This window comes from Bufo gargarizans, chromosome 1, assembly GCF_014858855.1.
Source record: "Bufo gargarizans isolate SCDJY-AF-19 chromosome 1, ASM1485885v1, whole genome shotgun sequence".
NCBI lineage: Eukaryota > Metazoa > Chordata > Amphibia > Anura > Bufonidae > Bufo > Bufo gargarizans.
In genome coordinates this window covers 216,824,709-216,848,914 of record NC_058080.1, presented here as the reverse complement: position 1 = coordinate 216,848,914, position 24,206 = coordinate 216,824,709, and the positions used below count along the sequence as shown (strand labels likewise).

Genomic DNA, 24,206 nt, shown 5'->3' with positions numbered 1-24,206 from the left:
CCCCAAGCAAGGCAAACAAAGAAGAGAAGTCTCATTATCCACACGAGACGCCTGCCTATGGGAGATTAAGTATCTGTGCAGTATAGGTTCCTGTTAACCATCGACTTATTCTTTTTGCCACCTTAGCTCCCCTTATCTCTTCTCTCCTCTGTCTGTGTCTCCTTTCAAATTTTCTCTCGATTTCCTCCCCCCTCCTCTGCCGTTACTTTACTCTTCACTCTAGATTGCTCATCGATTTTCCTCCGAATGTTTTCCTCAGATCGATTTCTTGCTCTAATTTTTTCTTTCTCTCCTAAGGGTGTTCACTTCGATTTTCACTACCCGCTTGATCGATATAATGTTAATTAGCTCATGCGCGCATATGTTACTGTTGTTTACACATTTTTGGTAATGTGTTAATTCCTACTCTGTTATTTATATTTGTTTTTTTGTGTGGATCTGCTATACCTTCTCATACATATCTGATTCAATACAGGGAATATGGTTCCAACTATATGGGAAGTTGATGGTTTTAGCCGGTTGGGGCCAGACAGATTGGGATCCCCTCTTCTGAATAAATGGCTAATCTTAAAATCGCATCTTATAATGTAAAAGGCTTTAAGTCACCCTCTAAAAGATGCCAAATATTCTCCTTTTTGAAAAAAACAAAACAGGCTTCAGTCCTTATGTTGGAAGAAACCCACTTTAAATTTGATAAATACCCCGATCTGTCTCGCTCCAATTACCCGGTATGGTTCCACCGCGGCTCTATCTCCTCCGCATCCAGGGGGATCAGCATTGGATTCAATAAACATGTCCCCTTCCAATACTGCTCCCACCAACAGGATCCTGAAGGCAGATATCTGCTACTCAAGGGTTATATTGATAAACGCTTGTATATGTTTGTAAACATATATGCCCCAAACGTCGACCAAGCCACTTGGCTTAAAACCCTTATCCCAAAAATATCTACCTTTCATGAAGGTATACTGATTCTAGGCGGTGATCTCAACACCACCTTAGACCCGCTCCTAGACTCCTCTTCAAATAAATCTGCCCTTTCCAAACGAGCACTGCGTTCGATAACAACTCATTAGCAGAGCTACACTTGGTCGACGTCTGGAGATTACTAAACCCTTCAGTGAAGGACTATACTTTTTATTCGAATCTACATGGTTCTTATCAAAGACTGGACTACCTACTAATACCCAAGGACCTTATCCAAATATGCAAAGATCCATGTATCGATTCCATCCACATGTCCGATCCATGCTCCGATTTTTATCTCCATTTCTCCAACGACCCCCCCTCCCAAAATATTTAGATGGAGACTTAATGAACAACTCCTCTCAAACCTGATGTATGTTTCCAAACTGAAAAATGTCCTAAAAGATTTCTTCTCTTTTAATTCCCTTCCCGACACCTCCCCTAATTAACTTTGGGATACCCACAAAGCCTTCATGAGAGGTCAACTTATTAGTTTAGGCTCCCACGCCAAAAAATTTAAATCTACTCAAATAGATACCCTGCCTAAACAGATTGAAAAATTAGAGACCCAACACAAGCGAACCCTCTCCGACACACATTTAAAAGAACTTACAGGACTCCTCTCCGAACTAAAAAACCTATTGAATAGTGCCTCAGCTAAATTCTTCCTAAATTCCCAATTTAAATTCTTTGCCCACGGTGACAAGGCCTCTAGGTTTATGATGAATAGGATCAAACAGAGGAGATCACATAATCACATAAAGTGTTCACTAAAAGAGGGGACCTGGTCACTAAAACCGAGGAAATAGCTTCCCAATTTCAAAAATTCTATCATGCTTTATAACATCCCCACTGACTCTCCCAATACAGAGACTTCTTCTCATTTTGAGGTAATCCACAAAATTCCTCCATTCCTTATCCCTCCCCAATCTGAATAGCTCCCAGAAATCTCTCCTGGAATCCCCCTTTACACTTAAAGAAGTGACAGATTCCATAAAACAGCTACCAAAGAATAAAGCTCCTGGGCCTGATGGGTTGACGGCCATATATTATCGCACATTTAAGGATCTCCTTGCCCCTCACTTGCTATCACTCTTTAATCAGTCCCTGAAGGGAATACCCTTATCCCAAGACTTGACAAGAGCATACAGTACTATAATCCCTAAATCAGATAAAGATCCTGCTCATTGTGAAAATTATCGCCCTATAGTCTTGCTAAACCTGGACCTCAAATTAATGGCCAAAATCCTTGCCAACCGCCTTTCCCTGATTCTCCTGTCTCTAATACATAAAGATCAAACCGGATTTATTTCTGACAGAGAAGGGAAGGATAATTCAGCGAGAATTATAAATGCCATATCATATGCGAAGAAGAAAGCTCGTCCATTAGTCCTTGTCAGCACCGATGCAGAAAAAGCATTTGACAGAGTCAACTGGGATTTCATACGTCTTGCTTTGTGGAAATTTAAAATTCAAGATCCCTTTATTCAAGCAATATTTTCAATGTACCTCAATGCCTTGACATCGGTGCTGGTGAACGACACTTTTTCCCCCTCCTTCCCTATCAAAAATGGCTCTCGCCAGGGCTGCCCACTTTCTCCATTGATTTTTGTCCTAATTATGGAACCACTCCTACAGTCCATCCGAGAAGACCCCTTGATAGAAGGCTTGGATGTAGGAGGTCACAAACATAAAGCAGCCGCTTTTGCTGATGATCTTTTACTTATAACAACTAATCCGGCCACGTCTCTACCCCCTATCTATGAACACTTAGAGAAATTCAGTCCCATGTCCAACTTTAAAATTAATATGAAAAAATCCCACGTCATGGCCATAGGTTTACCCACGCATACCAAGAACAAACTCGCCTCAACGTCACCCTTTAACTGGAACTCACCCACCATCACATATTTAGGAGTCATAATTGGTCCAGACCCATCCAATTTGTTCAATCTCAACTACACCCCATTATTACACCCCATGCATACACAAATTGATAATTTGTATCTCCCAACTCTCTCTTGGTTTGGCCGAAAAAACCTATTCACCTCACTAGTTCTGCCAAGGCTAAACTACCTGCAACAGGTCCTGCCCATCCCCATCTCTTACTTCCATTCCATCAATAATCATGTACGTAGCTTTATTTGGAACAAGAAAAAATCCTGCATTGGCTTTAGCGTCTTCCAGAGACCTAAGCTTGCAGGCAACATTAACCTCCCAGACCCGGGGTCATATAACTTGGCCTGCCTACTGACCAGAGTGGTGGATTGGTTTAGAGAACCATCATCTAAATCCTGGGTGGGAATGGAATCCTCTATATTCCTCTCCTCATTTAGAGTTCTTTTAATTCGCCCTTTCACACCCTATCCAACCCATATTCAACACAGCCTAAATATTAAAGCCACATTGGACGCTTGGGGAAAATTTCAAGAAACAGCCCTAGCTGTCCCCTTACCTTCCCCCCCTATTCAGGTGAGAGACCTTTTGGGATTGGCCCCACTAGAATTGTTGCAAAGCCTTCCGCTTTAGATTAGAAACTCCACAATTCCGGTGATATCCCTTTTCAAAGAAGACGGCAAATTGTAGAACCATCACGATATATTAAGCCTTTTCAACAGTACTACCCCTTCCAGGTTCTTCATAGTGTTTCTCCAATCCTTTATCTCCAAACATATCCGTTTTGGCGATTTGCTTAGGCCTCTAACATGGTTTGAGAGCCTTATCTGTGTCAACCCCCCCCCCCGGAAGCTTATTTCCCTCATCTACAGAAAACTCACATGCACTGTTAATTTGCCTAAGCTATCCTTTATAAGATCTTGGGAGAAAGATCTAGGTTCGCCACTCACGGTAGAAGATCAAAATCACCTTTTTGTAGAGCCTCACTCCTCTTCCAGATGCATCAGAATCCAGGAAAATGGCTACAAAATTCAGAACTCCAGAAATAACCTGTCGTTTCTCTTCCTCGAGCTCTGACGTGTGTTGGAGATGTGAAGTGGGGAAAGGGACGTTTTATCATATTTGGTGGACGTGCCCACTAGTTAATTTGTGGTGGTCCAATATATTTAAACTTTGCAACTGCAATCTGCAAAACATCAATATCCCCTGCCCCTAAACTAGCTCTCCTGGGACTACACTCACACATACCTGGCCCTACATCTCTGAAGCTGTTTAAAAAATTATTATCCGCAGCCCGCTTACTGCTACCCAGATATTGGTTGACACACGACCTTCCCCTTACTGAACATTGGCTCAACAAAATTGACTCCATTTGCAGGTTTGAAGAATTGTCGGCTTGGGAAAATCATTCCCACTGCAGCTTCAATTTATTATGGAAACCTTGGCGGGACTCTAGAATACTTTCCCATTGATCCCGAACTATTGGGTACCATAACCCATACATTGTAGACACATGTGACGTATAGCTTTGTAATCCACGTTTTTGTTTCTACTGTTGTTACTACTATAATTTCTATTGGTACTATTTGTCACAAAACCGATTGTAAGGTGAAGTATCTGACACACATGTGTGTCCTTCACCAATATCTTGTCATGTTGCTATTTATGTTTAAAAACAAAACAATAAAAATATAAAACAAAAAAAAAAAAAAAAAAACAGCAGACACCTGCGGCTAATGACTGTGACCGGCAATAATGCCATCCACGGTAAATAAAGCCTTTAGATGCCGTGATAAAGTGTGATCACTGCATCTAAAGGGTGAAAAACCCAGAAGTTTGTGCATCCCGGCCACTTATCAGCATCCTCTGTGGACAATGAGAATGCCGGTAATTGCTTTAAATACACTGGGTCTCTTTGGGTATTTGAGCTGCAATTCTTATTTTGCCCAGCAGGTGGCAGGCCAACATAAGAAATGAGCAACTCTGCTCTGATCACGGGTCTATAAGAACCATGATGGTTCAGAATTTAACAAAAAAGGGTTTTGTAGCCTCAAAAATGAGATACAATACCATTAAAAAGTAAAAAAATATATATATATATAAATTTTAATCACCTCCCTTTACGTAGAATAAAAAAATAAATACAAAGTAACCAGTTTAAACATCATGGGCATCAGCGCATCCAAATACGCCCATAGTATTAAAATATAAAAATATTGCACTTGCGGAACCGCCACTCCTAAATTCCCCAATTATTTTGGGTGAGTTGCAGGAGGTCGTATCTGGAATTCAGGGGTCTCCAGTCCCCGGGTCGGATAGCCTCCCGTTTGGCATATACAAGTGTCACGAGGAGGTCCTCCTGCCTGGGCTACTGCAGGTATTAAATGAATCTTGCATTGCAGGGAAATTGCCCCCATCACTAATGGAAGCAATTATCACACTGATCTTAAAGAAAGGGAAGGATGGTAATAAAGTAGAGGCCTACCGACCCATATCATTACTCAACTCAGACTACAAGATAGTCACCAAAGTCCTCGCAAACAGACTAAAAAAGGTAATAAAGGGGCTAGTACATACAGACCAGACAGGGTTTATTCCCGAGTGACAGATCCAGGCGAATATACGCAGGACCTTCCTGAATATACAGACAGGAGGGGGGGAGGACCGCTCTATCCTGTCTTTGGACGCCGCTAAAGCTTTCGACAGACAGGATGGAGTGGTCCTTTCTATAGCAGACCATGCATAAGATGAATCTGGGGAAAAGTTTTATTGAAAGGGTCAGAATGTTATATAATGGTCCAGTGGCTAGAGTTAACATCAACGGGGTGACCTCCCCTGCTATCTGCCTGCAGCGTGGTACTCGGCAGGGCTGGCTGCTCTCTCCACAACTTTTTGTAATTTTTATGGAACCCCTCACTTGCAGGATCAGAGCCGATGAGGAAATTGTGGGATTCGGAGGGGAGGGGGGGCGGGGGATAAGATCTGTTTATATGCAGACAATATACCCCTACAAACTGATGTCAAAGTAAAAGTAATATCACCACTGGACCATTTGGAGTACTTAGGGATAAAGATTGGTAGCTCATTAAGGGACTACAATAAACTAAACATCATCCCATTGATAAATAAAGGAGAAGGTCAGGGTTTGGCAGAAACTTCTCCTTTCGTAGATTAATAAAATCACACTGATTAAAATGATTTTATTGCCCTGGATACTGTACGTGATCGGCCCCTGCCCCATTTGGATCGAGGATATTTTTCTTAACTGGATTGACAGATTGATCAATGATCTGATATGGGGCAGGAAAAGGGTCTGTATCAAGCTGCGATATCTTTGGTTAGCTGAAATTGATGGTGGCCTCGGCCTTACATATTTTCAGGGATACTATTTGTGTTCTCAACTGCAATGGTGCACTAATGCTGGGGATGGCTTACTGCTATCTTACCTTACTAAACAACAGATGTGTCCTATACAGAACATATTTAGTATAGTGGAGGCTGAACACACCTGCCCTATAAGTACAATGTTGCAGAAAGTATGGAATAAGATAAAATCAATTTTGAAGGTTACATATGCCCTGGAGTTCACCCTGTTATGGGATAATTTTTTTCTAAAATAATTTTTACCCCTAAATGATAATTACTGGACTCGGAGGGGGATCACAATGCGGTCACCTATTTGTACTGCCAGTAAATTAAAACCCATAGGGGAAATATTTCACGAGACACCAATTACGACGTTAAACCACTATAGATATGCTCAACTTAAGCATGCACTCGCACATATGCAGAATAAAATTTCTCAAACACCAGTCACGCAGTCACTGTTAGTTTTCTGTTACACTTTCTACGGGGAAAAAATTAGGGTTTCACAAATCTATACCAGACTACAAAAGGATTTAAGCACGTTTATTCAATTTAAAAGTGTTGGTAAATGGGAAGCGGATTTAGGGTTAGGTAACTCACTCCAGAGGCAGGAAGTATATCAAAATATCAAGAAGGCCTCCCTTTTGTGCCAATATCGGTTAACACAATTCAAAATCGTACACCGGCTATATCTCACTCCGGGACTCCTCTCCAAAATGTACAGGAATAAAGAAAAATAATTTCGTTGTCTGAAATGCCTCTGCCCCAAAGCCGGATATGTCCATATGTTATGGAGCTGCCCGGCTATTATTAATTTCTGGCAAAGTATATTTCAGGGTATGGGGTCAACGACTGAGAATAGCCCTCCCCCAACGATTGAATTAGCCATACTTGGGATATTTTCTCTGCAGTTCAAACACAAATTATCAAATGGCGAATAGACTCGCTGGCTGAAGGGGCTTTTATTGGCTAAGGTACTAATTCTTAGAAACTGGGTGATGGATAAGACCCCAACCAGATCAGAGTGGGAAAGACTAATGCACAGAGTAAAAGAATTTGAGTACATTAAATGTAAAGGGGAGAAGCATCAGACACAATGGGAGGGTACCTGGCTGGAGTGGAACTGATAAGGGATGCCCGGGCGGAATCACTCACGTACATATGGCGGTTAAGGTATGAATTATAGGGTACTATAAGATAGGATGAAACAATCTGGAACGGCGGTGGGAGTCGCCCACCGCCCCTGCATCAACCGTGGCCGGGGGGGGGGGATTTGTGCTAGATGGAAGGAGGGAGACTAGTATCCATGCTAGGTCTTCTTTTTCTCCTCCACATGCTTGCTGGCCTATCAGGCCAATGCGCCATGTCAGTGTCCTAGCATTATGTATATTATTGTGATGATACATTTTGAGATGTAATATGTATATGCAATATGCTCTTCTTTTGTTTTATATTTGTATATTGTCTTCCCTCTAAGAAAATTAATAAAGAAATTAATAAAAAAATAAAATATAAAAATATTTTTCCAATGCCGTATTGGAAAAATATTTTTATATTTTAAAAGTATGGGCGTATTTGGATGCACTGATGCCCATGTTGTTTATACTTTTTGTTACTTATGCATTTCTTTTTTTTATTCTACGTAAAGGGAGGTGATTTATTTTTTTTTATTTTTGGCGTAATGGAAAAAAGGGTCAAAATATCCAATTCACCATTTTTTTCATAGCTTCTCTTACCCAAAAATGTAATAAAATGTTATCAAAAAGTTACACACACTCCAAAATGGTATTAATAAAATCTACAAATTAGTAGATATAACTATTAAACAAATATTGGGGTCAGAATATGGTGATGTAAAAATATTTTTTTTTCAAAGTTTTGATTTATTTTTACACTATTTAGACCTAAAAAACCTATACATATGTGGTATCATTGTAATCATTCTGACCCTGAGAATAAAGGGCACAGGTCAGTTTTGCCACAAAGGGAGCACTGTATGAACAAAACCTGTAAAACGATGGCGGAATTGCGTTTTTTATTTTATTTTTTTCAATTCCACCCCATTTGGAATGTTTAGCTGCTTCCCACTAAATTGTATGCCATATTAAATGGAGGCATTAGAAATTAAGCCCTAATATGGATATGTGAATGGAAAAAAGCCAGAATTAGACTTACTGGTAATTCATTTTCCGCGAATCCACCATGACGGCCCAGAGAGATTGCCCCCTGACCTCTGTAGAGGCAGGAACAGAGATAGGTTAAAAGGACCCCTCCCACCACCATTCACCAGCGAGTTCCAGATTATAGTGCCACAACCACCGGTTAAGAAGTGAAAACAACTCAAAGTGGTTTTATTGTTTTTTTTTTTTGGTATTAACACATACCAAGTCATTAGAATAATTATTTTGGGTGGGATATCATGCCGTCATGGTGGATTAATGGAAAATGAATTACCGGTAAGTCTAATTCCGGCTTTCCACATCACCACCATGACAGCCCAGAGAGACATAACAGATTATATACGTCTTAGGGTGGGGGAACGGCCTGTAGGACCTTGCGACCAAAGGCCAGGTCAGAAGACCCGGATAAGTCGAGTCTATAATGTTTAATGACGGTGTTTACACTGGACCAGGTTGCAGCCTGGCATATTTGATCTAGGGAAGCTCCTGCCCTTTCAGCGAAAGAGGCAGACATGGCTCTCGTGGAGTGAGCCCGAATGACCTCTGGACAACTGATGCCTTCGATCTTGTAGCAGTCTGTAATAGCTTGTTTTACCCATCGGACAATGGTAGATCTGGAAGCTGCCTTCCCCTTATTTTTAACACAGAAGAGCACTAGTAAGTTGTCCACCTTCCTTAGGTCTCTAGTGACCTCTAGGTATTTTAGTATTGTTCGTTTGACGATCAGGATATGGAAACGTTCCACTCCAGAGTTCTTAGGATTCTCACAAAAGGAGGGAAGAATGATCTCCTGGTTTCTATGGAAGTCTGTTACTACCTTTGGCAAAAACGTCAGGTCTAGCCTCAAGGTAATACAATCCTCCTGTATTGTGAGGTATGGTTGTCTTATTGACAATCCTTGGATCTCGCTCAGTCTTTTTGCTGATGTTATAGCTATAAGAAAAGCATCCTTCTGAGAAAGATGCTTCAGGGAACTTGAGTCCAAGGCTTCGTAAGGCAGACCTGTGAGTCCCCTAAGGACAGTGTTTAAGTCCCAGGTAGGCACCCTTGATTTGAGAGATGGTCTTAGTCTGGCTGCAGACCTCAGGAATCTTTGGATCCATCTATGGCTGGCTAATTCAAAATCGAAATAGGCACTAAGCGTTGAGACCTGGATTCTAAGGGTCGAAGGACTTAACCCTGACTCTAGTCCCTTTTGCAGGAAATCCAGAATTCTCTGTATATTTGGTTTGGTTTGGTCTGGGGCTTTGTTGCCTGACAAGGTGCAGAATCTTTTCCAGATTTTAAAAGTTAGTCACCTTCCTTCTGCTGGCCTTCAAGGTAGATATAACACCCTCAGACCTCTACCTCTTAGAAGGTTGGACTCAGGATACCAAGCCGAGAGGTTGAAGATTTCCGGATGAGGATGGAGAACCGGCCCCTGAATCAGGATATCCTTCCTGGGAGAATAAATGCTTCCTGTGGGGAGAGTTTGGTTAGAATTGAGAACCAGCTCCTCTTGGGCCAGTACGGGGTGAGCAGGATTACTCTGGCCCTGTCCCTGATGATTTTTTGGAGAACCCTTGGGATTAATGGGAACAGAGGGAAGGCATATGCAAGGTCCCATTTCCAGTGAGGGAGAAGGCATCAATCGCTAGGGGCCTGTCCCTTGGGTTTAGGGAGCAAAAGGTTGATACCTTTGCATTTATCCTTGTAGTGAAAAGAACTGCCAGTGGGACGCCCCATCTCTGGACAATCGGATTGAAGATGTCGATGTTTAAAGACCATTCTCCCTGGTCTATGGTAGTCCTGCTAAGGAAGTCCGCTGCACAGTTTAGGCTTCCTTTTAAATGAATTGCAGATATTGACTTTACATTTTTTCCCCCCAAAGGAAGATTTTTATGGACATACCTTCTAGTTTTTGAGACTGTGTGCCCCCCTGATGCTTGAGGTAGGACACGGGTTGTTACATTGTTTGAATAGACCTATATATGTTGGTGTCTTAGTTTTGGAGCGGCTGCTCGTATTGTCTCCCAAACTGCCCTGAGCTCCCTGTAGTTTGAGGACTGAGCTGCAATTTTCAGAGGCCAGTCTCCCTGGTAGAGATCGGAGTATATTTTTGCGCCCCACCCCTTTACGCTGGCATCGGTCTGAACATGCACTGCTGGTGTTTTGAAACAGACCATGCCCTTCTTTAAATTTTTTGTTTGAACACCACCGGACTGAAGATTTTATGTGGCCCGGGATCAGGATTTTCCTGTCCAAAGAGGACAGATTTTTGTCTCATTTTCTTAGAAGCCAGGACTGAAGGGCCCTGTAATGGGCCTGGCACCAAGGGACTGCTACCATGCAGGCTGTCATCTGACCTAAAAGATTCATAGTTTCTCTGAACGAGAAGAAGCAACGTCCTAGGACGGCTCTGATTGATGACTGCAGGTTCTGGATTCTTTCTGCTGGAAGGAAGGTTGTTTGCTTTACCGAATCCAGCAAAACCCCTAGGAATTTTACATTGGTATTTGGAACTAGGGATGACTTTTTTAGGTTTATCACCCAACCTAGAGCTGTCAGAAGGGAACAGAAGATCTCTCGATCTGCTACAGACTGATCCGCCGTGTTTGAAATCAGTAGAAAGTCGTCTAGATAAGGAACGACCATCACCCCCTGAGACCTCAGGGAGGCGACCATCTCTACCACCAGCTTTGTGAAAATCCTTGTGGCTGAGGCCAGCCTGAAGGGGAGAGCCACAAACTGGAAATGGTGAACAGACCCTCTGTGATACCTTACTGCAAAACGCAGGAGCCTCTGAGACTGGGTGTGAATAGGAACATGATAATATGCGTCCTTCAGGTCGATTGCACAGAGAAACGTATCTTTCTGAATTAAAGGAATGGTAGAATTTAGAGATTCCATCTTGAACCTTTTGTAGATTACAAATTTGTTTAGCCTCTTGAGGATTATAATCATGCGGAAGGAACCCCTTTTACTAAGAAAAGGCTGGAGTAGAATCCCTGCCCTCATTGAAGCTCGGGAACAGGAATCACTACTCCTAAGTCCAGGAGATTCTGGACCTCCTTCCAGATCTGGCTTTGCTGAAAAGGAGAAGGGTGGTGAGAAATCAGAAATACATTTGGAGGGGGGGAAGAAGATAACTCTATCCTGTATCCGTTCTTGACAAGATTTTGTGCCCAGGGGCTGGGAGAAGTCTGCTGCCACTGAGCAAAAAATTGGGATAGTCTTCCCCCTATCCTGGTGTCACCGTTTCTCACCTCCCTTGTTTTGGGGATTAAAGAGGTACCCTCTACCGGATTTACCTTTACCACGAAAGGAGCTATTTTGGAGATATTGACTACGAAAGGAGGGTTTCTTTTTAGGGGTTTTCTCCTCAGGGAACCCTTTCTTTTTATCAATAGCCTTCTCAAGAATCTTGTCCAATACAGGACCAAACACGTATTCACCCGAGAAGGCTATAGAACGCAACTTCATCTTGGAAGAGATATCTCCTGACCAAGATTTAATCCAAAGTGCCCTCCGGGCAGCATTGGACAAGGCCGCGTCCTTGGCTGAGAATCTAATTGTCTCTGCGGAGGCGTCCACTCGGATTTTAATAAGGGAATGGAATCTAGTATCTGTTCCCTGGACGTCTTGTTAATTAGATGATTTTCTAATTCATTCAGCCACAGGTACATAGACTTGGCAACAGAAGTAGCGGCTATTTTGGTCTTAACACTAAACATAGCTACCTCCCAGGATTTTTTTTTATAAACTGTCAGCCTTCCTTTCCAGTGTCCCTTAACTGACAGGAGTCCTCAAATGGTAGTGAGGTTTTCTTATTGACCTTGGCCACCTGGAAGTCAATTCTAGGGACTTCGTCAAAAATCTTAGAGTCTGGCGGGTCAAATACAAGGCGGTTCCTGAATTCCTTGGAAATTCCTAGTTTCTTTTCTGGATGGGCCCATTCATCCATCACCATCTCCTTAATGTTTTCATTTATGGGGAATACCCGGGAGCGTCTGACCTTCAATCCCCCAAACATCTCCTCCTGAACAGTATGGGGTCGCTGGATGTCCTCCACCCCCATCGTATCCCTGACAGCCTTTAAAAGGTCACTCATCTCACTAGGAGTGAAGAATTTTTTTTTAGAGTCCTCGACGATCTCGCCCTCAGATAGGGGGTCGTCGTCCTCTTTTTTAGCGGATGAGGCATCGCCCTCCAAATCCTCGGAGTCAGAGCAAATGTCTGCCATCCTGGGCCGTTTAGGTGGGCGAGTCCCCAGGGTATCTTCACAGTGGGAAGCCAGTGGAGACTTAACCTCCTCCTGAATCTAAACTCCTGCATAATTGAGGGCTGTTCTTCTCTCACTAATTTGGCAATGCAATCCTTGCAAAGTTTTTTAGTATGTATCATCAGGAAGCCTGACGGAGCACTGGGTGCATCTGGCGGTCTTCCTTGGCTTTTTTAAAGCAAGTTTGGCCTAAAGTAAGAGAGCAGCCCATTCATTTTATGTTGATCCAGTATAGGTGCATAAACTTAGATGCAGTATACCAGCAGACCCCAGGGGCTCATACTAGTGGTCACAGAACAGTACTACTAAGGCACCCTCCCCCTGTCCCTCTCTGTCAAGCTGCCGGCATGTCCAAGTGGGCTACTCACGCAGGGGCGCTCTGGAGCGGTCTGCTCCTTCTGCTGCGGCTCCTTCTCCTGGTCCGACATTTCCTCCGGTGATCAGAGAGCGATGCAGAGAGCGCAGCATAGCGGGAAAGTGCTTGCGAGCATTTTTAATAGAAGCTGTCTACTTCCGGGTTTCGTCCGGCGGCCCGGAAGTGATGTCAGATGCGCGCGCCTGCGCAAACGCCCTTCCGGTAGGCGACCCAGCAGCAGCTCAGGGCAGGCTTCCCACAACAGGGAGCGTGACCCCGGCGTCTCCCTGTCAGCTTTGGAACGGAGTCTGCCGCAGAGCAGGGAACGCATTCATGGATGAAAGGCCCGCAAGGGCACCCAGGTACCTAAAAAATAATAAACAAGATCCAAATCCACTTCACCTCCCTGAAAGCCAGAGAGGACTTTTCTCTGTCCTGGCCACTATAGGGGCAGGAACACACTGGTGAATGGTGGTGGGAGGGGTCCTTTTAACCTATCTCTGTTCCTGCCCCTATAGAGGTCAGGGAGCAATCTCTGGGCCGTCATGGTGGTGAAGTGGAAATAAAAATGTTATGGCTCAAGGAAGATAGGGAAGAAAAATTAAAAGGAAAAAAAAAAAAAACTCCGGTATCCAAGGTGTTAAATGAGTTGTCTTACTGATTCATCAGAATCAGAATAAATCCTTGAACCCTTTTAACAAATAAACCATCACAATATCTTGCGGAAATGTTCCTCATCAACTTTTTAAAAGTTCCTCCTCTGCTCATTTGAGTTATAAACTAGACAAATATTGGGGTTAAATAGAAGACATTTTTTTTTAGCAGCAAACAAGAATTCAAGAATTGATTTTATGGATGCTCATAATAAAAAGACAGGGCAGTCAAAAATTAAAAATAATATCCATATGTGTTCTTCCTTACTAGAGATGAGCGAATCGAAGCTGACAAAGTGGAATTCGATCTGAATTTCAGGAAAAATTTGATTTGCAACGAATGCGAATTTCCTCGCCCTTCGTGGTAACGAATCATAATTTTCCTAAAATTGTGGCTACATGTGTGAGGACTGAGGACATGGGGCAAGGAATCCTGGGAAGGCGGGATCACCCAGAATGACATGCCTGTATGCAGCCAATCAGCAGCCAGCCCTGTGATGTCACAGCCCTATAAATATGGCAGCCATTTTAGATTCTGCCATTTTCCAGTGTTCAGAGTGCAGGGACAGACGTGTGAAGGTGCTAGGGACAGCAATTGGAAAAACCTTATTGTGAAAAAAAAATACAGAAAAAAGGATTTATAAGTGCAAAGAAAGGATAGGGAGGAATCATTTTACAGCATCTTAGTGCAGGGAGAGATGTCAGAAGGCGCTAGGGACATTGATAAGAAAGCTATTTACAAGTGCAGGGAAAGATTATTTGGGGATCCAAATAGCCATTAGACAGCTTTGTCAATCCAGCTATTTGTTATCGGGCTGCAAATGCTATGTTAAAAAGTCTTTAATGGCTTATAGCTTAGTATCTTTAGTATCTTATTCAGTACTACAAGAAAAATATATACGTAGTTCACTTCTGCAGTTAATTCTGGTTAAGGCATATAGGGGCGTATTTCAGTAAAAAAAAAATATATATATGCATTGAACTGTGGCAGTTATTTCTGGCGAAAGCGTATAGGGTTGTATTCCAGTACAACAAGAAATATATATTCTCAGTGCATTTCTGCAGTTAATTCTGGTGAAAGCATATAGTGGCCTTTGACTGCCACATTGAAGGGGTTAAACTGACAGTCAGTAACAGCCATGCCATTGCCATGATCAAGCAAGCAAAGCTCCTATAGAGCTACAGCACATTGCGGGAACTACTGGCCTGCTGTGCCATACATGTGCAGCACAAGCCGAGAAAGGGTTAATGTGGCAGCTACATAATACCCACAGAACTGTACAGAGATTGTAAGTGTGGGAGAAGAATACAACATGGAAATCCACATAAACACAGGATTAACATACAAAATTAAGATGTTGATTGGATCAGTTTCTAACCCAGGATCCAAGCATTTCTAGACAGTAATGCTAACCACTAAGCCACTATGCTGTCTACCAGAATGCAAATGATATCATATTAAAAAATTCACTCATACTATTTTTAAAGTATTTATCTTACCTGTGCAAATTCTTTGTTTAGAATCATTTGCTCCTCCAATGAGGACTCATTATGAAAAAGATGAGGCTGCATATGACTCCACATGTGAGGGAACCACCAAAACTCATTCACTGATGATAACAAAAGGTCATCTCCTTCATCCTCCTCAATAGTACCTAAAATAGTTGAAGTAGATAAAGATACGGTAGATAAGACAGTTATTTCTAGAAATGAGCAAACTGATTCTACATTAATCTAATTTATAACAATTTTTGAATTTTGGCAAAACTGTTATGCACAAATTACTCAAAATAGAAGCCATCATTTTACAAATGAGAAAACAGAGAATAAGGCACTTTCCACAAAAAAGGGATAACTTTTGAATCATTTTGATTTAAAAAAAATGATCTGATAGTGCAGTGTGTTTTTAAACAGGAAGTTTTTATCACTGTTTAATATATGTTTACTCATAGACAAATATGTTGTGGTTACTTTGACACCACTGCTGCTGTCTTAGCATTAACTCTTTCCCTTGTCCTTGCGGGGTGGCAATTCAGTAGCCAAGGACATATCTGGTACACACTTGCTACTTTAAAGCTGATTGTCTTCCGTTACACAGCTTCAGCTTTGATAAAGCAGCTCCCCACCTCCCCTCCCCAACCAGCATGGAGGAAGAGAGAACGAAGCAGTGGGTGCATGCTGGCAGGCTGCATAGTGTAGATGCACAGATTGTCTCTCCCTTTGTAACTGTACATATCCCCAAGGGGAGGTTAACATGGACTTCCGTAAATTATATCAACCCGCTTCATCCATCAATCAGAGAGCATACTTGTCACACCAAACACAGCACAAGATCTGCAAAGCTTAGTGCAAATTTCATCCCCATCACTGTTCCACGGGTTTGTTTATATAAATGACCAAACTCAAAATAAGTGTGTGTCATTATTAGAGTTGAGCGAACACCTGGATGTTCGGGTTCGAGAAGTTCGGTCGAACTTCCCGGAAATGTTCGGGTTCGGGATCCGAACCCGATCCGAACTTCGTCCCGAACCCGAACCCCATTGAAGTCAATGGGGACCCGAACTTTTCGGCACTAAAACGGCTGTAAAACAGCCCAGGAAAGGGCTAGAGGGCTGCAAAAGGCAGCAACATGTAGGTAAATCCCCTGCAAACAAATGTGGATAGGGAAATGAATTAAAATAAAAATTAAATAAATAAAAATTAACCAAAATCAATTGGAGAGAGGTCCCATAGCAGAGAATCTGGCTTCCCGTCACCCACCACTGGAACAGTCCATTCTCAGATATTTAGGCCCCGGCACCCAGGCAGAGGAGAGAGGTCCCGTAACAGAGAATCTGGCTTCATGTCAGCAGAGAATCAGTCTTCATGTCATAGCAGAGAATCAGGCTTCACGTCACCCACCACTGCAACAGTCCATTTTCATAAATTTAGGCCCAGCACCCAGGCAGAGGAGAGAGGTCCCGTAACAGAGGATCTGGCTTCATGTCAGCAGAGAATCAGTCTGCATGTCATAGCAGAGAATCAGGCTTCACGTCACCCACCACTGCAACAGTCCATTTTCATAAATTTAGGCCCAGCACCCAGGCAGAGGAGAGAGGTCCTGTAACAGACAATCTGGCTTCATGTCAGCAGAGAATCAGTCTGCATGTCATAGCAGAGAATCAGGCTTCACGTCAGCCACCACTGCAACAGTCCATTGTCATAAATTTAGGCCCAGCACCCAGGCAGAGGAGAGAGGTCCCGTAACAGAGAATCTGGCTTCATGTCAGCAGAGAATCAGTCTTCATGTCATAGCAGAGAATCAGGCTTCACGTCACCCACCACTGCAACAGTCCATTTTCATAAATTTAGGCCCAGCACCCAGGCAGAGGAGAGAGGTCCCGTAACAGAGGATCTGGCTTCATGTCAGCAGAGAATCAGTCTGCATGTCATAGCAGAGAATCAGGCTTCACGTCAGCCACCACTGCAACAGTCCATTGTCATAAATTTAGGCCCAGCACCCAGGCAGAGGAGAGAGGTCCCGTAACAGACAATCTGGCTTCATGTCAGCAGAGAATCAGTCTGCATGTCATAGCAGAGAATTAGGCTTCACGTCACCCACCACTGCAACAGTCCATTGTCATAAATTTAGGCCCAGCACCCAGGCAGAGGAGAGAGGTCCCGTAACAGACAATCTGGCTTCATGTCAGCAGAGAATTAGTCTGCATGTCATAGCAGAGAATGAGGCTTCACGTCAGCCACCACTGCAACAGTCCATTGGCATATATTTAGGCCCAGCACCCAGGCAGAGGAGAGAGGTCCCGTAACAGACAATCTGGCTTCATGTCAGCAGAGAATCAGTCTGCATGTCATAGCAGAGAATCAGGCTTCACGTCACCCACCACTGCAACAGTCCATTGTCATAAATTTAGGCCCAGCACCCAGGCAGAGGAGAGAGGTCCCGTAACAGACAATCTGGCTTCATGTCAGCAGAGAATTAGTCTGCATGTCATAGCAGAGAATGAGGCTTCACGTCAGCCACCACTGCAACAGTCCATTGGCATATATTTAGGCCCAGCACCCAGGCAGAGGAGAGAGGTCCCGTAACAGACAATCTGTCTTCATGTCAGCAGAGAATTAGTCTGCATGTCATAGCAGAGAATGAGGCTTCACGTCAGCCACCACTGCAACAGTCCATTGGCATATATTTAGGCCCAGCACCCAGGCAGAGGAGAGAGGTCCCATAACAGACAATCTGGCTTCATGTCAGCAGAGAATCAGTCTGCATGTCATAGCAGAGAATCAGGCTTCACGTCACCCACCACTGCAACAGTCCATTGTCATAAATTTAGGCCCAGGACCCAGGCAGAGGAGAGAGGTCCCGTAACAGACAATCTGGCTTCATGTCAGCAGAGAATTAGTCTGCATGTCATAGCAGAGAATGAGGCTTCACGTCAGCCACCACTGCAACAGTCCATTGGCATATATTTAGGCCCAGCACCCAGGCAGAGGAGAGAGGTCCCGTAACAGACAATCTGGCTTCATGTCAGCAGAGAATCAGTCCGCATGTCATAGCAGAAAATCAGGCTTCACGTCAGCCACCACTGCAACAGTCCATTGTCAGATATTTAGGCCCAGCACCCAGGCAGAGGAGAGAGGTCCCGTAACAGAGGATCTGGCTTCATGTCAGCAGAGAATTAGTCTGCATGTCATAGCAGAGAATCAGGCTTCACGTCACCCAACATTGGAACAGTCCATTGGCATATAATTAGGCCCTGGCACCCAGACAGAGGAGAGGTTCATTCAACTTTGGGTAGCCTCGCAATATAATGGTAAAATGAAAATAAAAATAGGAATGAATGAGGAAGTGCCCTGGAGTCCAATAATATATGGTTAAGGGGAGGTAGTTAATGTCTAATCTGGACAAGGGACGGACAGGTCCTGTGGGATCCATGCCTGGTTCATTTTTATGAACGTCAGCTTGTCCACATTGGCTGTAGACAGGCGGCTGCGTTTGTCTGTAATGACGCCCCCTGCCGTGCTGAATACACGTTCAGACAAAACGCTGGCTGCCGGGCAGGCCAGCACCTCCAAGGCATAAAAGGCTAGCTCTGGCCACGTGGACAATTTAGAGACCCAGAAGTTGAATGGGGCCGAACCATCAGTCAGTACGTGGAGGGGTGTGCACACGTACTGTTCCACCATGTTAGTGAAATGTTGCCTCCTGCTAACACGTTGCATATCAGGTGGTGGTGCAGTTAGCTGTGGCGTGTTGACAAAACTTTTCCAAATCTCTGCCATGCTAACCTTGCCCTCAGAGGAGCTGGCCGTGACACAGCTGCCTTGGCGACCTCTTGCTCCTCCTTTGCCTTGGCCTTGGGCTTCCACTTGTTCCCCTGTGACATTTGGGAATGCTCTCAGTAGCGCGTCTACCAACGTGCGCTTGTACTCGCGCATCTTCCTATCACGCTCCAGTGCAGGAAGTAAGGTGGGCACATTGTCTTTGTAGCGTGGATCCAGCAGGGTGGCAACCCAGTAGTCCGCACAGGTTAAAATGTGGGCAACTCTGCTGTCGTTGCGCAGGCACTGCAGCATGTAGTCGCTCATGTGTGCCAGGCTGCCCAGGGGTAAGGACAAGCTGTCCTCTGTGGGAGGCGTATCGTCATCGTCCTGCCTTTCCCCCCAGCCACGCACCAGTGATGGACCCGAGCTGCGTTGGGTGCCACCCCGCTGTGACCATGCTTCATCCTCATCCTCCTCCACCTCCTCCTCGTCCTCCTCGTCCTCCAGTAGTGGGCCCTGGCTGGCCACATTTGTACCTGGCCTCTGCTGTTGCCAAAAACCTCCCTCTGAGTCACTTCGAAGAAACTGGCCTGAAAGTGCTAAAAATGACCCCTCTTCCTACTCCTCCTCCTCCTCCTCCCCTCCTGGGCCACCTCCTCTTCCATCATCGCCCTAAGTGTTTTCTCAAGGAGACATAGAAGTGGTATTGTAACGCTGATAACGGCGTCATCGCCACTGGCCATGTTGGTGGAGTACTCGAAACAGCGCAACAGGGCACACAGGTCTCGCATGGAGGCCCAGTCATTGGTGGTGAAGTGGTGCTGTTCTGTAGTGCGACTGACCCGTGCGTGCTGCAGCTGAAACTCCACTATGGCCTGCTGCTGCTCGCACAGTCTGTCCAGCATGTGCAAGGTGGAGTTCCACCTGGTGGGCACGTCGCATATGAGGCGGTGAGCGGGAAGGCCGAAGTTACGCTGTAGCGCAGACAGGCGAGCAGCAGCAGGATGTGAACGCCGGAAGCGCGAACAGACGGCCCGCACTTTATGCAGCAGCTCTGACATGTCGGGGTAGTTGTGAATGAACTTCTGCACCACCAAATTCAGCACATGCGCCAAGCAAGGGATGTGCATCAAATTGGCTAGTCCCAGAGCTGCAACGAGATTTCGCCCATTATCACACACCACCAGGCCGGGCTTGAGGCTCACCGGCAGCAACCACTCGTCGGTCTGTTGTTCTATACCCCGCCACAACTCCTGTGCGGTGTGGGGCCTGTCCCCCAAACATATGAGTTTCAGAATGGCCTGCTGACGTTTACCCCGGGCTGTGCTGAAGTTGGTGGTGAAGGTGTGTGGCTGACTGGATGAGCAGGTGGAAGAAGAGGAGGAGGAAGCCGAGAAGGAGGAGGTGGCAACAGGAGGCAAAGAATGTTGCCCTGCGATCCTTGGCGGCGGAAGGACGTGCGCCAAACAGCTCTCCGCCTGGGGCCCAGCTGCCACTACATTTAACCAGTGTGCAGTTAGGGAGATATAGCGTCCCTGGCCGTGCTTACTGGTCCACGTATCTGTGGTTAGGTGGACCTTGCTACAGATGGCGTTGCGCAGTGCACACTTGATTTTATCGGATACTTGGTTGTGCAGGGAAGGCACGGCTCTCTTGGAGAAGTAGTGGCGGCTGGGAACAACATACTGTGGGACAGCAAGCGACATGAGCTGTTTGAAGCTGTCTGTGTCCACCAGCCTAAATGACAGCATTTCATAGGCCAGTAGTTTAGAAATGCTGGCATTCAGGGCCAGGGATCGAGGGTGGCTAGGTGGGAATTTACGCTTTCTCTCAAATGTTTATGAGATGGAGAGCTGAACGCTGGCGTGTGACATGGTTGAGACGCTTGGTGACGGAGGTGGTGGTGGTGGTGTTGGTGGTACATCCCCTGTTTGCTGGGCGGCAGGTGCCAACGTTCCTCCAGAGGAGGAGGAAGAGGCCGAGGCGGCAGCAGCAGAAGAGGCCGAGGCGGCAGCAGCAGAAGAGGTAGCAGGGGGAGCCTGAGTGACTTCCTTGGTTTTAAGGTGTTTACTCCACTGCAGTTCATGCTTTGCATGCAGGTGCCTGGTCATGCAGGTTGTGCTCAGGTTCAGAACGTTAATGCCTCGCTTCAGGCTCTGATGGCACAGCGTGCAAACCACTCGGGTCTTGTCGTCAGCACATTGTTTGAAGAAGTGCCATGCCAGGGAACTCCTTGAAGCTGCCTTTGGGGTGCTCGGTCCCAGATGGCGGCGGTCAGTAGCAGGCGGAGTCTCTTGGCGGCGGGTGTTCTGCTTTTGCCCACTGCTCCCTCTTTTGCTACGCTGTTGGCTCGGTCTCACCACTGCCTCTTCCTCCGAACTGTGAAAGTCAGTGGCACGACCTTCATTCCATGTGGGGTCTAGGACCTCATCGTCCCCTGCATCGTCTTCCACCCAGTCTTGATCCCTGACCTCCTGTTCACACTGCAGAAAGACGCAGCAGTTGGCACCTGTGTTTCGTCATCATCAGAGACGTGCTGAGGTGGTATTCCCATGTCCTCATCATCAGGAAACATAAGTGGTTGTGCGTCAGTGCATTCTATGTCTTTCACCGCTGGGGAAGGGCTAGGTGGATGCCCTTGGGAAACCCTGCCAGCGGAGTCTTCAAACAGCATAAGAGACTGCTGCATAACTTGAGGCTGAGACAGTTTCCCTGGTATGCATGGGGGTGATGTGACAGACTGATGGGGTTGGTTTTCAGGCGCCATCTGTGCGCTTTCTGCAGAAGACTGGGTGGGAGATAATGTGAACGTGCTGGACTCACTGTCGGCCACCCAATTGACTAATGCCTGTACCTGCTCAGGCCTTACCATCCTTAGAACGGCATTGGGCCCCACCATATATCGCTGTAAATTCTGGCGGCTACTGGGACCTGAGGTAGTTGGTACACTAGGACGTGTGGATGTGGCAGAACGGCCACGTCCTCTCCCAGCACCAGAGGGTCCACTAACACCACCACGACCATGTCCACGTCCGCGTCCCTTACTAGATGTTTTCCTCATTGTTATGGTTCACCACAACAACAAAAATATTATTTGGCCCAATGTATTGTATTCAAATTCAGCGGGATATAAATTTGAGGCCTAGTATTTAGGCGCTGGGTGACCGGTATGGATTTAGTGACAGAATTAGACTTGGAAATGCACAGTAGCGTGTGTGTGAAGTTATTCTGAATGACCCTATGTGCACCTTGAATATTATATACCCTTTTAGGGATAGATTTCAAATAGCTCTGATATAGCAGAAACCACTAAATTATGAAATTGCTAAATTGGGAATTGTATTTCAACCCAGAACAAAAAATGTGCTTTGACGGACACTAAATAACTTTCCCATCCACAACAGGACAGCGGTAACGAGAGATTTAGCGGGATATAAATTTGAGGCCTAGTATTTAGGCGCTGGGTGACCGGTATGGATTTACTCACAGAATTAGACTTGGAAATGCACAGTAGCGTGTGTGTGAAGTTATTCTGAATGACCCTATGTGCACCTTGAATATTATATACTCTTTTAGGGATAGATTTCAAATAGCTCTGATATAGCAGAAACCACTAAATTATGAAATTGCTAAATTGGGAATTGTATTTCAACCCAGAACAAAAAATGTGCTTTGACGGACACTAAATAACTTTCCCATCCACAACAGGACAGCGGTAACGAGAGATTTAGCGGGATATAAATTTGAGGCCTAGTATTTAGGCGCTGGGTGACCGGTATGGATTTACTCACAGAATTAGACTTGGAAATGCACAGTAGCGTGTGTGTGAAGTTATTCTGAATGACCCTATGTGCACCTTGAATATTATATACCCTTTTAGGGATAGATTTCAAATAGCTCTGATATAGCAGAAACCACTAAATTATGAAATTGCTAAATTGGGAATTGTATTTCAACCCTGAACAAAAAATGTGCTTTGACGGACACTAAATAACTTGCCCAGCCACAACAGTACAGCGGTAACGACAGATTTAGCGGGATATAGATTTGAGGCCTAGTATTTAGGCGCTGGGTGACCGGTATGGATTTAGTGACAGAATTAGACTGGGATATGGCCAAAAAATAACCACACTATTGCTGGTTAAATGCACTTGGTGTGACAGCTTGACCAACCACACTACTGAGGGTTAAATGCACTTGGTGACGGGCGCAGCTTGCCCCTGATGTAGTATATGGCCAAAAAATGAACAGACTATTGCTGGTTAAATGCACTTGGTGACGGGCGCAGCTTGCCCCTGATTTAGTATATGGCCAAAAAATGAACAGACTATTGCTGGTTAAATGCACTTGGTGTGACAGCTTCACCCTGATGTAGGCTTTAGCCAAAAAACAACCACACCATTGAGGGTTAAATGCACTTGGTGACAGGCGCAGCTTGCCCCTGATGTAGTATATGGCCAAAAAATGAACAGACTATTGCTGGTTAAATGCACTTGGTGTGACAGCTTGACCAACCACACTACTGAGGGTTAAATGCACTTGGTGACGGGCGCAGCTTGCCCCTGATGTAGTATATGGCCAAAAAATGAACAGACTATTGCTGGTTAAATGCACTTGGTGTCACAGCTTGACCAACCACACTACTGAGGGTTAAATGCACTTGGTGATGGGCGCAGCTTGCCCCTGATGTAGTACATGGCCAAAAAATGAACAGACTATTGCTGGTTAAATGCACTTGGTGACGGGCGCAGCTTGCCCCTGATTTAGTATATGGCCAAAAAATGAACAGACTATTGCTGGTTAAATGCACTTGGTGTGATAGCTTGACCAACCACACTACTGAGGGTTAAATGCACTTGGTGACGGGCGCAGCTTGCCCCTGATGTAGTATATGGCCAAAAAATAAACAGACTATTGCTGGTTAAATGCACTTGGTGTGACAGCTTCACCCTGATGTAGGCTTTAGCCAAAAAACAACCACACCATTGAGGGTTAAATGCACTTGGTCGCAGCTTGTGCTGGCGCACCACAAGACACAAAATGGCCGCCGATCACCCCAGAAAAAAGTGACTGACAAACGGTCTGGGCAGCCTAAAAACAGTGAGCAATTGAATTTCAGCAGCTCAATGATGCACAGCTGCAGATCGATCGATTAATCAAGTCCTTTGGAGGAGTTAATCTGCCTAAACTCGCCCTACTGTCGCAGCCGCAACCTCTCCCTATGCTATTCAGAGCAGAGTGACGGGCGGCGCTATGTGACTCCAGCT

The 24,206-nt window shown here is 45.0% G+C and overlaps 1 protein-coding gene across 2 annotated transcripts in view; it reads right to left on the bottom strand.

Moving 5' to 3' along the window:
* Nucleotides 1-24,206, bottom strand: part of LOC122946004 (bifunctional heparan sulfate N-deacetylase/N-sulfotransferase 4-like) — a 754,569-nt gene that overhangs the window by 481,815 nt on the left and 248,548 nt on the right. For both annotated transcript variants that reach the window (XR_006391210.1, XM_044305313.1), the window contains exon 4: nt 15,178-15,332. Coding sequence is in view for 1 of the 2 variants with exons in the window: in XM_044305313.1 (XP_044161248.1) it covers nt 15,178-15,332 (155 nt within the window). In the remaining variant the exon portion in view is untranslated. The remainder of the gene's footprint in view (nt 1-15,177; nt 15,333-24,206) is intronic.